Source organism: Oxyura jamaicensis, chromosome 1 (genome assembly GCF_011077185.1).
Source record: "Oxyura jamaicensis isolate SHBP4307 breed ruddy duck chromosome 1, BPBGC_Ojam_1.0, whole genome shotgun sequence".
Taxonomy (NCBI): Eukaryota; Metazoa; Chordata; class Aves; order Anseriformes; family Anatidae; genus Oxyura; species Oxyura jamaicensis.
The window spans coordinates 191,394,177-191,407,025 of record NC_048893.1 but is presented as its reverse complement, the minus strand read 5'-3'; the positions used below and the strand labels follow the sequence as shown (position 1 = coordinate 191,407,025).

At 34.7% G+C, this 12,849-nt stretch overlaps 1 protein-coding gene across 2 annotated transcripts in view; it reads left to right on the top strand.

The window, feature by feature from the left end:
- Nucleotides 1–12,849, top strand: part of CNTN5 (contactin 5) — a 691,903-nt gene that overhangs the window by 612,423 nt on the left and 66,631 nt on the right. For both annotated transcript variants that reach the window (XM_035328324.1, XM_035328319.1), the window contains one exon: nt 12,022–12,149. In XM_035328324.1, the coding sequence (XP_035184215.1) occupies nt 12,022–12,149 (128 nt within the window). The remainder of the gene's footprint in view (nt 1–12,021; nt 12,150–12,849) is intronic.

Here is a 12,849-nt window from a genome sequence, read left to right as displayed (position 1 = left end):
CAAGGATTATCAAAGAGCCGGAATACCTCTCCTATGAAGACAGGCTGAGAGAGCTGGGGTTGTGTAGCCTGGAGAAGAGAAGGCTCCTGGGAAACCTTATAGTGGCATTCCAGCACCTAAAGGGAGCCTACAAAGCTGTGGAAAGAGTGTCTGGAAAGCCACCTGGAAGGAAGGGACCTGGGGATATTGATTGATAGCCAGATAAATATGACCCAGCAGTGTGCTCAGGTGGCCAAGAAGGCCAACAGCATCCTGGCTTGTATCACAAATAGTGTGGCCAGCAGGACTAGGGAAGTGATTGTCTATCTGTACTCAGTTCTGGAGAGACTGCACCTTGAATACTGTTTACAGTTTTGGGCACCTCAATAAAAGAAGGACATCGAGGTGCTGGAGCATGTCCAGAAAAGGGCTACAAAGCTGGTGAAGGGTCTAGAGAACAGGTCTTATGAGGAGCAGTTGAGGGAATGGGGGTTATTTAGCCTAGAGAAAATGCTCAGGGGAGACCTTATCTTTCTCTACAACTACCTCAAAGGAGGTTGTAGAGAGTTGGGGGTCATTCTCTTCTCCCCAGCAATAAATGATTGGACAAGAGGAAATGTCCTCAAGTTGTACCATGGAAGGTCTAGGTTGGATATTAGGAAAAAAATATTCACTGAAGGGTTGTGAAGAGTTGGAACATGCTGCCCAGAGAGGTAGACGAGTCACCATTGCTGGAGGTATTCAGAAGATGTGTAGATATGGTACTTAGAGATATGGTTTAGCTCTAGACTTGGCAGTACAAGGTTAACAGTTGGACTTGATCTTGTAGGTCTTTTACAACCTAAGTGATTCTATGATTTTGTGCTTCTATAAGAAAGCTGGAGAGGGACTCTTTGTTAGGGAGTATATCTATAGGACAAAGAGTAAGGGTTTTAAATTAGAAGAGGGTAGATTTAGATTAGATATAAGGAAGAAATTATTTACTATGGGGGTGGTGAGGCACTGGAACAGTGTCCCTTCCAACCCAAGCCATTCTATGATTCTATGATTAATCTTTAGGTTGGCTACAGAGAGAGAAACAACCAGAGAGAACTGACAATGCTAAGAAATTAGACAGTATTCAATAAAAGCTATCTTCCTTCTCAGATATTACTGTGATGATTTTGAATGTATGAAACAGTATAGTCTTTAGTCTGCACTGCTATTCCTGATGAAGTTTTCTGAATGCTCAGCTGTATCCTCAGCTTTGCACCAATAATTTAATAAATTAGCATGTGTTCAGAAGAGCTGCTGACTTTTAAGCACACCATTCATGGAGGATGCAGTCAAGAATGCCATTGGATGCAGAGGATGTAGAAATCTGCTAATGTTGCTGTATCACCAAACTAGATTAGGGCAGCACCATGGGACTAGTGAGGGAAGAGTGCTTGTCAGGTATGTACTTCTCACATCTTTATACAGTTTGTTCCATCAGGCAGATTTCTCTACTTTACTGCTTGTATCTCAAGGTGTGAAGTAGTGTAGAGTGAAAATGGAGATATAAAATACCTTTTGGCCTCCAGCCTTTGCTTTCTTTCTTTTGACAGAAAGTGTAGTGACAGATTATTTAGATCTTTCCCACTAGATCTATATCCCAATAAGGATGATAGAAGAAAGAAGTGCCAGAATTTCCCAGAAGTGTTGTAGAACTGAGCACACAAGTGACAAGGATTGCCTCTGATTGCTTACAGCATGGTAATCTCTGATTAGAATAACCATAGTTCTAGCAGGGACTTCTTATGAAAAAGCAGGAACAATTATACCATTCTATCATTACTATCAATATAGTAATCTATGTCATATTTATTATATACAGTCTACCAAGATTATCAATGTTGACAATTCCACAGACCTCTCAGATAATTTATTTCAAAAGCTAAAATAACTAAGTCTAGAATGATCATGAAAACAGTATGCCAAACTAGACCATACTCCAACTGAGCCCTTGTAGTTAGTGAAATAGGGGCCACTTCACAACAGAAATAGTTAGAATGCCAGTAGTTATGTGGAGTGTTGTATCTTATAAAGAAATTTCTAAACAGCTAGTGAAGAATTTTAGTTATTGATCCAAGTAAAATGTTCATCCTGCAAACTGAGTCTTCGCACAAAGAGTTTATATCTGAGCAAAAATGTACTAAGTGCAGACTTTGCACTCTTACAGAGACAGGAGGAGGATGAAAGAGATCCTTAGATCCTTATTGTTTCAGGACCTAGCAGTACCAAATAATAGAAATAAAATTAGAGCTTCTCCAGTTGACAACACAGTCAGTTTGATCACAGGATGTGACAGCTCTTCCAAACTTCATCTGTCCCATCAGTTCTGGGCACCCCAGTACAAAAAAGAGGGATCTCTTGGAAAGAATCTAGCAGAGGGCCACAAAGATGATACAGGGCGTGGAGCATCTTCCCTAAGAGGAAAGGCTGAGAGACCTGGGTCTGTTCAGCCTTGAGAAAAGAAGACTGAGAGGGGATCTTGTTAATGTTTACAAATACCTTAAGTGTGGGAGACAGAGGGATTTGGCCAACCTCTTTTCAGTGATTTGTGGGGACAGGACAAGGGACAATGGCCACAGAATAGAGCACAGGAAGTTCTGCACCAACATGTGAAAGAACTTCACAGTAACAGTGATGGAGTGCTGGAACAGGCTGCCCAGGGAGGTTGTGGAGACTCCTCTGGAGATATTCAAGGCCTGTCTGGACATCTACCTGGGCAGCCTGCTCTAGGGAACCTGCTTTGGCAGGTGAGTTGGACCTGATGATCTCCTGAGGTCCCTTCCAACCCCTACAATTCTGTGATTCTGTGATTCTGTGATCTTTGAACTACATTGAGATTACACATTTGATATTGTTAAAAAAACAGAATTTTGCAAAACAACCTCAAATTCAAAGGTGCTAAATGAGAAATTAATAGAATGCTATACTAACAGCATGTATCAGTAGATCATTAAAATGATCTCAGTCTTCACATACTGTGAGCATACTCCTTTCATCTTAGTGTCTGTTTCTAGGAGAAATGATAGACAAGAACAGGTGCATATTTTGGGGTTGTTCAGATATATCAATGGGACATAGAGTGCATGTATTCAATTTGTTGCTTTTCAGCACTCCATGCTGGGATTTTTAAATGGGTTCACAGCTTTTTGCTCTTTTGATTCTCATCTGTTAGCCACCCTTGCAAGAAATAAGCACCCGCTTTGGCTACTGGTACCTGATTGTCTTCCTTGGGATTATGACATTCTGCTCCCATTGACACCCAAATAACTGACTGCCTAGGTATGCAAGGTAGAGATCACTAGAAAGTAGAAAACAGATCCATTGGGGCATTCTTAAACAATTTAAATTTTAAAATTGCCGATTACATTTATTTTTCTTTTGCATTGTCAATTGCATTGATATATATATATATGTATATATACATATTGAGAGAGTATGCATGAGTTCTAATGAAAAGGCTGTCAATTCTTCCTATCTACAAAACTCTTCTATTCATATGAAAACAGGAGCTATCTCTAAAAAATAATAATAATAAATAAAATTTTTTAAAAAGTCAAGGAGGTGGGAAAGATTTAAATTCAGTTCTTTATTATATGGAGGTATAAGCTGAAGTTAGTATTCTAGTAGTGTTGTTGCAGAACAGGAATCAGTGTTGGAAAGCAGGTTTCATCTGGCTGGGTGTTATTACAAAGCTTACAATAATAATGCTTTAGCTAGATTACTGCTGTCCTGAGCATATGAAAACTTCCCATGTAAACATCTAATTAACTGTCTTAAATTTACAACAATCTCATTTTAATGAAATTAAATTTTAGTGTTTTGCAGGTTAATATGAAAAATATTTCTGCTATTCATATTATATTGCTGAAGTTAATGTTAACACTTCAGGCATAGGATAGTTTGGCTGGATTGAGCTGTCTTTAACCAGTATAAATTAAAGCAGATATATGTGGTTGAATGAAACTGTCACTTTACAATGGCTAAAGGTTTGCCCCCTTGAGTACATGGTATTTGTATTTTCACTCTTGCATACCCAGTCTGCCAAGTTGTCTTTCTAATGAGTGAAACACAGAAATATCTTAAAGTAACTCAAATTTCCCCATGTATTTTTCTTTTTCCTGAGGGAATTATGAAGTCCTACAAGTACATTATTATTTTTAAAGCTTCTTAAAAAATAGGGTAAGTTAATAATTCATTGTTGTCACCTAGGAACATGGAAAAAATTATCATGATATAAGACTTTCTTGAAAAGCAAAAACTTTTTCTAAGTAGCAGAATATTTCTGACACTGAAACAGTGTGTAAGGAAAAAAAAAAAAAAGAATAAACTTAATTATTAAAAATATTAAAATATTAAGATAATAAAATATTAATATAGGTTTTAATTTTAAATGCATCAGGAGAACAATATGGTAAGAAATACAAAATAATGTTTTCATCTTTTTTGAGTCATTTCAGCATGTTTGTAGATATATTGTCCTAAACCCAACATACTTTATAAAAAGGCTTTTAAAATAAATTTTTGACTATAATGAAGAGCATAAAGACCTTAAACAGCCCTTCCTACTCTCTGGAACACTTTTTTTCTGAGATAAATTATGATTAATTCTTCCAGTTTTTCCTATTCATACAAGACCAAACACATTTTGAGGCATAATATTAGAGCAGAAATGCAAGGTGTCTGTTAGCAAAGTGATACTAAATTTTCAAAATGTACAAACTAATCTCTCTTACTTAAGAGTATTATTGAAAACTAGAATAATGACAAGCTTTATTTATTTTATATAGGTAATGGATTACTTATTTGAATCTCTATTCCATTTACAGTTATGGTCTGATTGAGTTTAATACTGCAGATGTTTACAAATTTAAGGCCATAAATTGACTTTAGTTATTATAGGGTCTTTAAAGCTAATAATGTACTGAAGTACCTGTCTGAAATGGGGAATTAATAAGAAGCACTGTAAAATCAGTAATCACCAACCCACTCATACAGAGAAAAAAGCACTTCAAGAGACCATGTTCATTTTGACATATCAGTGGTTCCCAGCCATTACTGTTCAGCAACACTGCAGAAATTGTACTTATTCTCTGTGTTTAGGACAGGAACTACATTAGTTGGCAAAACCTAACTTGTAATGCTTGTCACCTGAAATTGCATGTACCTATATGGACACTATTTGTGTTGTTAAATTCTGTGCATTTGCATACACAAATGTTTCTGTGCTGCAAACGTCAAGGACAAAATGATAGGCCTAGTTGTGGCTCCTTTGAAAAAAACTTGCCCTGAGACAGTTTGCATAGATTAGATTAAATAGAGCTGGAAGTAGTTTACAGCACATTAATGATAAATCTTAGCATATTCCCATGACCTAGCATATCACACACAGGAATTACACTGTTATAAATGTTTGAAAACCTGAAGAAAATCCAACTAATTTTGTATTCTGCTAAGGGATTGGGCCAGACATCACCTTGTTTCTAATCAGGTCAACAATATTTAAATAAAAAACTCCATCTAGTGTGATAATATAAAAAATGTATATAAAGTAGATGGTATTCTGGTTATTTAAGTGGTTTTACTATAGCAATAACTCATATTCATTTCCTGTGAGATTTAGAGGCTTGTACATCTATTATGAAGGAGTAAGAGAAAGCACAGGGAAATGAGAGAACTCACAGTCATTCAAGGAGAAATAAAATTTTCAGTTATTTACAAATACTTGTCCTGATTCCTTGTAGTCTACATTAAAGAATACTGACAGGTCCCATATCCAAGCTAATGTGAAATGACAGATTGCTCAGATCCAAACATTCTAAAGGGCCACAGGCTAAGTGAGTCAGAGAAGCTTCTCTGCATTCGCATCTTAAAGGTTCTTATTTCCAATATGCACGCAAACCAATTTCATACTTCTTTTTTAGACCCTGCTGAAATATATGGGGGAAAAAATTCTAACCACTTGAATAACTTACAATCTTATTTTACCTAGTTTCTGTGTGTTCAAGTTTACAAAACTGTTCACTAAATCTTCAATGAATTTCTCATTAATGCTCTCCTGATTGCTTTGATTGTTATCAGTCCTAATGTGGAAGAGTCAAAAGCACAAAAAAAAAAAAAAAAAAAAAAAAAAGTAATAAATAAAAACATAGAAAGGCAAAAGTAAGCATAGCTTAATCAAACTACTCATTGCTAATTCTTCATCCCCTCAGAAAACTGCCCGCACATTTGGCTTTCCTGTTGGCTTTTTAAAATATATATATATGTATATATTTATATATTTCAAAAATATAAAGCTCCAAATATAATCTGCCTGGCTTTAATTTCTATCAGTGTCCCCTCTATTACTCTCCAATAAAATCCTAAATACTGTATAGTAATTATAACTTTTGCTGTGTTCAACCACTCATCTCCTTGAATATATTAACTCCAGGGTCCATCACAGAATTTAAAACAAAACCTAGCCACTGCATCAGTACCTCTGTTTGTGAGAATCTGTTATGAATGATACAACAGAATCAGACTTAGAGTTTCCCCTTCTCATTATCTTAATCTTGATGGAAGACTCTGCTCACTGATTTTACATGTGATAGGAAGAACAAATGCACATCCTGACCCTGGTGAATCAAGGTAAAACTGTCCCTGCTGATAAAAACGGCTGAGATTTTCCGCCCTCTAAACCAGTATGTCCTCTGTTGGCTATAGACAATATCTGAGAACTTTCTTACTGAATGGTAACAGATATTAACAAGGAAATATATTGTCTGAAGCACAGCAAAGCGATAAGAGGATCTGGACTATTAATTAATTTCATTTATACTTAAGAACTTAAAGGGAAAATAATCATCAATAATATAGCAGGCAGAATAGACCTCCTTGTTTTACACGAAGACAGTGATGACTGCATGTCCTACTTCTTTATCCTTTCCCTCAAAATAAGGCAAAATATTACAGCCACTCTCACAAGTTCATTTTCTATGCATAAAACAGCAGGAAGGAAGAAACATGGAATTTTTAAAATCAAAACACGGTAAAATAAGAGATACTTCTTTATGCCACACTAGTACTTCTGATATGAGCAACTCTTAAATACTGTGTTTTACACTCTTTGCTAAATCATAACAAGCCTGAAGGAACCTGAACTTTGTCATTCACATTTGTGTGGACCTCATACTCTGTTCATCCCATCATCAGTTTTCTCTACCTCTCTGCTACTCAGCACTGATTAAGTGAAGGTATTTCTAGTTGGCAAGCAGAGGACTTCCAAACACCTTCAAACATCTTCAAGGAAAGACCCAGCATTTCCTATAATTTATATTCATCAGCTTCTCAGAAGACAGTCCCAAAGAATACCTTTCTAATCACCAGAACAAATCCATCTGCCACATGCAAATGATATGAAGTTTCATTCTTCCAAATAAAAAAGCACATCTTTATCAAGTATCTTACCTTCTCTGATAAATATTTTATTGGTAAAAGGGTAAAATTGATGAAAGGGCTGATCTGTGTGAGTTAATGCATTTTTGTTTAAAAGAATGTACTAAAAATGTTTCCAATCTTAAGTGTTACTGCTGAATAGGAGCTTTGAATAGATTGCAAATGTTTTTACAGTGAAAATATTCAATTGGAAATATTGTCTGAAAGCTATAATTACTGAGCATTTTGTAGCCTTCCAATGTCAATCCAAGTCCAATCATGAAGCTTTAAGGAAAAAAAAATTATACTCTTATGCATGCTTTTATGGTTTTATAACAATTCTCAACTTAGTTTACTGAATTATGCTGTAATTAACAAAGTTTACTTTACAGAAAGGCTATATGTATAGAAAGGTTAATATGTATTTCCGAACTTGCTTATATTCCAGACAAGAAAACCACAAGCATTGTAAGCTGGGCATCCAACAGCTGCAGTACTTCAAATAAAATCATAGTGGGAAAGTATAATATACACAGACGTCATATACACTTAGAAAATCACATTCAATTTCAGTTTAGCTCTTTTTATTATCAATCTTTTTTTTTTTTAGCTTCATGGGTATACAGTGAAGCATGTGGTTAACTGATTTCTGAGAGAGCAGGTGTTCAAGTTCAAAGACCAGCGTGACATTTAGTGCTCACCACTACCATCAGCAGCAGAATTTATATGCTTTAATTCTTTAGACTGTCTCTAACATTACACCACCGTCTTAAGTCATCTGCCTCTCCCTTTCTCTCTCCCCCCTAGATTCCTACTGCCCTTTGAGAGTCCCTGTAGTATCCTGGTTCACATCCAGACTTCCAAAAGACACAGTTACACAAGCCTCTATATCTGTGCTGTAAGCAGTTAAGTCATCTCATAGGTTCTGTATTACATTTCTCAGCCCTATGCAGGTGTCTTGGATACCTTTGGACTATTTCAATATGAAAGGAAAGGAGCAAATTCACAGAGCATAAGTTGCCACTGTCCACAGTGCCTGATTCAGGGTTTCTCTTCACAGGAGTTTTATTCCCATCCCATGTCTTGGATGCATATTTGTGGCCAAAAACTGATGCACTCCTCAAGAATACCTCTCAGTTTTGGCTGAAAGTTTAGTTCATGAGCTTCTTGACTGCTTCTTGATAATAGCCAAAGCCAGAATAAGGGGAGAAAATAGGGGAATTCATTTCTGAATTACACTTTTGATGTAAAAAGCAGTTGCGATTTTGTGCCTCACGTGATGTTAGGTGATAATAGGCATTTAAGTCTGTGGAACTATCTCAAGATTTGAGGGTGAGATTCAGTTCCAGGTTGAGATATCTGAGTTTAGATATCTATAATATGAATTAGTTGTAGCATTTTATTACTGTCAATAGAAACACTACTGGTTCTATGAGAAAGATCCATGAATTAACATGTACAATAGAAGCTCATCTCACCTTATCTTTCATTTTACAAGCATCTTCTAAACAGACAGGTATTCTTTCCTTCTTGGTCATCATGATAATAGAGCTCATGACTGCTAGATCTGATTAAAATTAATCTTTCTGAATACTGATGATCTCAGTACTGATGTTTTACCTATATACCAGGTTATGTTTTCTCAGTTCCTTATAACGAGCTGCTGGTTAGTATCTGTTATATTCTAGGGTTGCATTTGCCTTTGCTGTATAGTACAGAGCAACATTCACTACTTTTCTATGAATGTGACTCTGAGAACCAGCAAAGCCCTCCTGTTTAGTACTTGCTGCATCAGTGAACTGTTTGTTCCAGCAAATTTCTAGCATCCTTCTTTTTGTATCCTTGTCATTATGAAAAATAAGATGATATTTCAAAGACCCAGCTCTCTTTCAACAAAATTCATTTTCCTCTTCTGTTCAGACAGTTCCCTAAACATCTTAAAATTCTGTATTAAACTTGTTTAAACAGTCATGTGAATTCCAGTAGCCTCATCACTGAAAACTTGGAAGAAGAAATCTGCATTCATTTTCTCTAGAAAATATCTTTCTTATTAAACATTACAATAGTTTAGTCTTGCCCTGCAGTTTTATGTTAATTAAATCATGTTGAATTTTATTTCCTGTCCATTTGCTATCATTATCCCAATTATTCTTTTTACTAATATTCTTGCTAAAAGTCTTTTTTTGCTTTTGGTATTAAACCAGCATATTTACTGATTCTGAGACATTCTCTTTTTCTCCACTTTATTATGTAGACACTTTTTTCTATGGAGAGAGTTAGCTTATATGCCAATTTTTTCAGTGCTTGGATGGACAACACCTATCTCCTTTAAGTTTTACTTACACTTAGATACAATAATCTCCAGACTATCACCTTGATCCATCTCTTTTCTATGCTTTCATCTATAATCATATTTTTCCCTCCGTTTATTATTTTTTTTTCTGAATTGTTCAGTTATTCTTAACTGTACTCCAACCTCATTTCTTCTATCTTTTCTACCCTTTTGCTTATGATGTTAAAAAAACATTTTCCTACAGAATTTTCTTATTAAAATATGTTGACATACTACATGGGTGGTCTCTCCATGACAGATATTTGCAAGGCGGGAGGGAAAAGTCTGTGTTCCTGCTGTGTACAGCAAGTGTTATATGAATAAATAAAGCATTTCATTTTTCATCATAACCAGCCCATGGGCTTTTTCCCAAACACAAAAAGGGAGAACAAATAAATGTTAGGTATTTTAAGGAAAGTATTAATTTCCAAGTCAATCTATTCACCAGCAAATGTGTTTGCAATTCCTTTGATTGAGCAATTATTCTTTTCCTCGTGGATACCAAGAGCTTTTAGCTAAATAGAATGTAGTTGATAATATGTATAAGATGCATTAGATAATCTTCCATATGCATCTAACTTTCTTTTTCTCCGAGATCAGGATGAAAAACAGTTTTATATCATGACTTATGCTGTGTATAAGCTTTTTTAATTTGTAAACATAGTACTTTTAATGTGTAAACATAGTCCTTTCATTTGTCTGATGCTGACAGTATGATGACAACTATTACTGTTCTGCAAAGGCTACTGTCATACTAATAATACCATGTCCTCAGAGCATTGATCACTGAGTATCTTGAGAGGAAATATACAAAAGCCTACTTGCACCAAGAAGAAAAGAAGGAAGCTTACATCCCAGTCAGTTCTTAAACCAGATATAATTCTAGTGAAACATACTTCTTTTTACTTCAGATGCAAAACCAGTCACAGGTGTGAAATATTGTAACAAAATTTCAGACCTTCCCATTTGCGTTGATAAATAAATAAATAGGTAGATAAAAGGAAGCTCAAAATTCTGATGCAAAGCAGTTATCTAATATAATTTTGCTTTTTTAAAAATCCAGCCATGGCTGGAAAGGCCACCCACTTAGATACAGATAGAGATCTTAATCTTACTTTCAAAATACAGAAGGAAGCACTCCTTCATCTCCTCCACTTCTATGTGATACCTGAAAGCATTTCCTGAGCATTATCTTCCTTCAGTGTCCATGCCTGCTGAATAGCTTCCAACCTATACCTACTATGTTCTTTGGAGAGCCCTAACAACCACCCAGACTAGGAATAAATGTGCAATATCTGCAAGCAGGGTTTGGCTTAATTGCCATTTAAGAGATATCATTTAACCTTGCGGTTCTCTGTCAGGACAGAAGTAAGGTGTGTGTTTTTTTTTTGTTTGTTTTTTTTTTTTTTGTACTTATTGGGTTTAGTTTGTTTGTTTTGTTTTGTTTTAATGTTCTTTCAGGGCTGCAAATTTAACATTTTTGGGGCTTTGTTTCTTTTAGATCAGTTAAATCATGTTAATTTGGACTTCTGTATAACTTATGTATTTTATGACTAATACAGTGTAAGCAAAGACAAAATTTGAAATTCCCAAGTGTAAATGGCTAAATATTTCTCATGAGTATTCTTCAGTGGGGTTATTCAACTGAGAAATGTGGAGAAACTGGAATCATAGTAGACTCAAGGTACAAAGAATACTAAACTACAAAAAAAGCAGAGATTATTTAAGCGTCTATGCTACACTGTGTAGTAATGTCATCAATCATACTTTGACTAGATATAATTAACTTCATGTGTTTTGTTTGTTTGTTTGTTTGTTTGTTTGTTTCCCAGTTCTCTTTTACATTTTGCTTTTCATTCTTCTTAGATTTGTTTTTTAAGATATATATATATTTTTAATGAAATATATTGTGGTTAATTTGACAAAATATAACAGTGAAACTTTAAATACAAATTATTAAGAATCACCTTTTTACTTTTTACAAAATATTCTTTAATATTCATCAATATTCATTAATATTCATCATGGATATATGTGAAAAGATATTAAGCCACTGATGGCTCCTTGTAACTTTATGAATTAAGGAAAAAGGAGTAAAATGGGTTTATTACAAACCTGTTGAAACAGGAGAATTCAGTTATCATCTTCCTCATCCCGAGCTACAGAGGAAGCAGCTCTTACTATTATTTATTAGCTGTAAAATTTATCATCATGGAATTTGGCTGCTAGGAATGGAGATATATTTATGTATTTTTCATTTTCAGGGTAACTATTCTTCCACATGGGAGCCTGCGAATCCTGAATGCTTCTAAGTCTGATGAAGGACGGTATTTATGCCAAGGTGTAAATGTATTTGGGTCTGCAGAAATCATTGCATCAGTATCTGTTAAAGGTATGACAAAAATATTTTGATGTTATTGACAATATCTCATTGCTAATATTTGTATACATATTAAATCAATCAGATCATAAATAGTTCTATAAATTAAAAAAAAAAAAAAGAGAGAGAGAGGGGAAGAAAAAATAAAAATCAGTATCCATTTTAACATATTTTATCTTTGGGATGTCACTTGCTCATACCCCTTTCTGAAGAGGATTGAAGTCTGAAAAAAACAAACAAACAAACAAACAAACAAAAAAAAAAAAACAGTAATTGTATCAATAAACATTCTAAGGAAAGATAATTTAGTTTCTTAGAACACTGACAGTAGTCAAAGCACTGAGTTACAATTAATTTCTAAGCCACATTTTTCTCACTTGGCAGGTGAATTCTTATATTGCCTTTCATTTTAGATGTTCAAGATCATTTTCAATGGTCATCTTTGTATATGTATGCCTGAATTTTTTTATTATTATTCATTTATTTTTTACGAGACAAAACTATATAATCACAAGATGCCAGGTGTTACAGCTTTAAAAGCAAGCAAATATATATATGTGTGTGTGTATATATATATATTTCAGTATTTAGCACTATATATTTGAAATAAATAAATAAATAAATAAATGCAGGGTCTGAGTAAACCAAGCAGAACTCAAAAACATTATATTGATGCCTTGCCATGACTAGACTTCCATTAAAATGTTCTTTA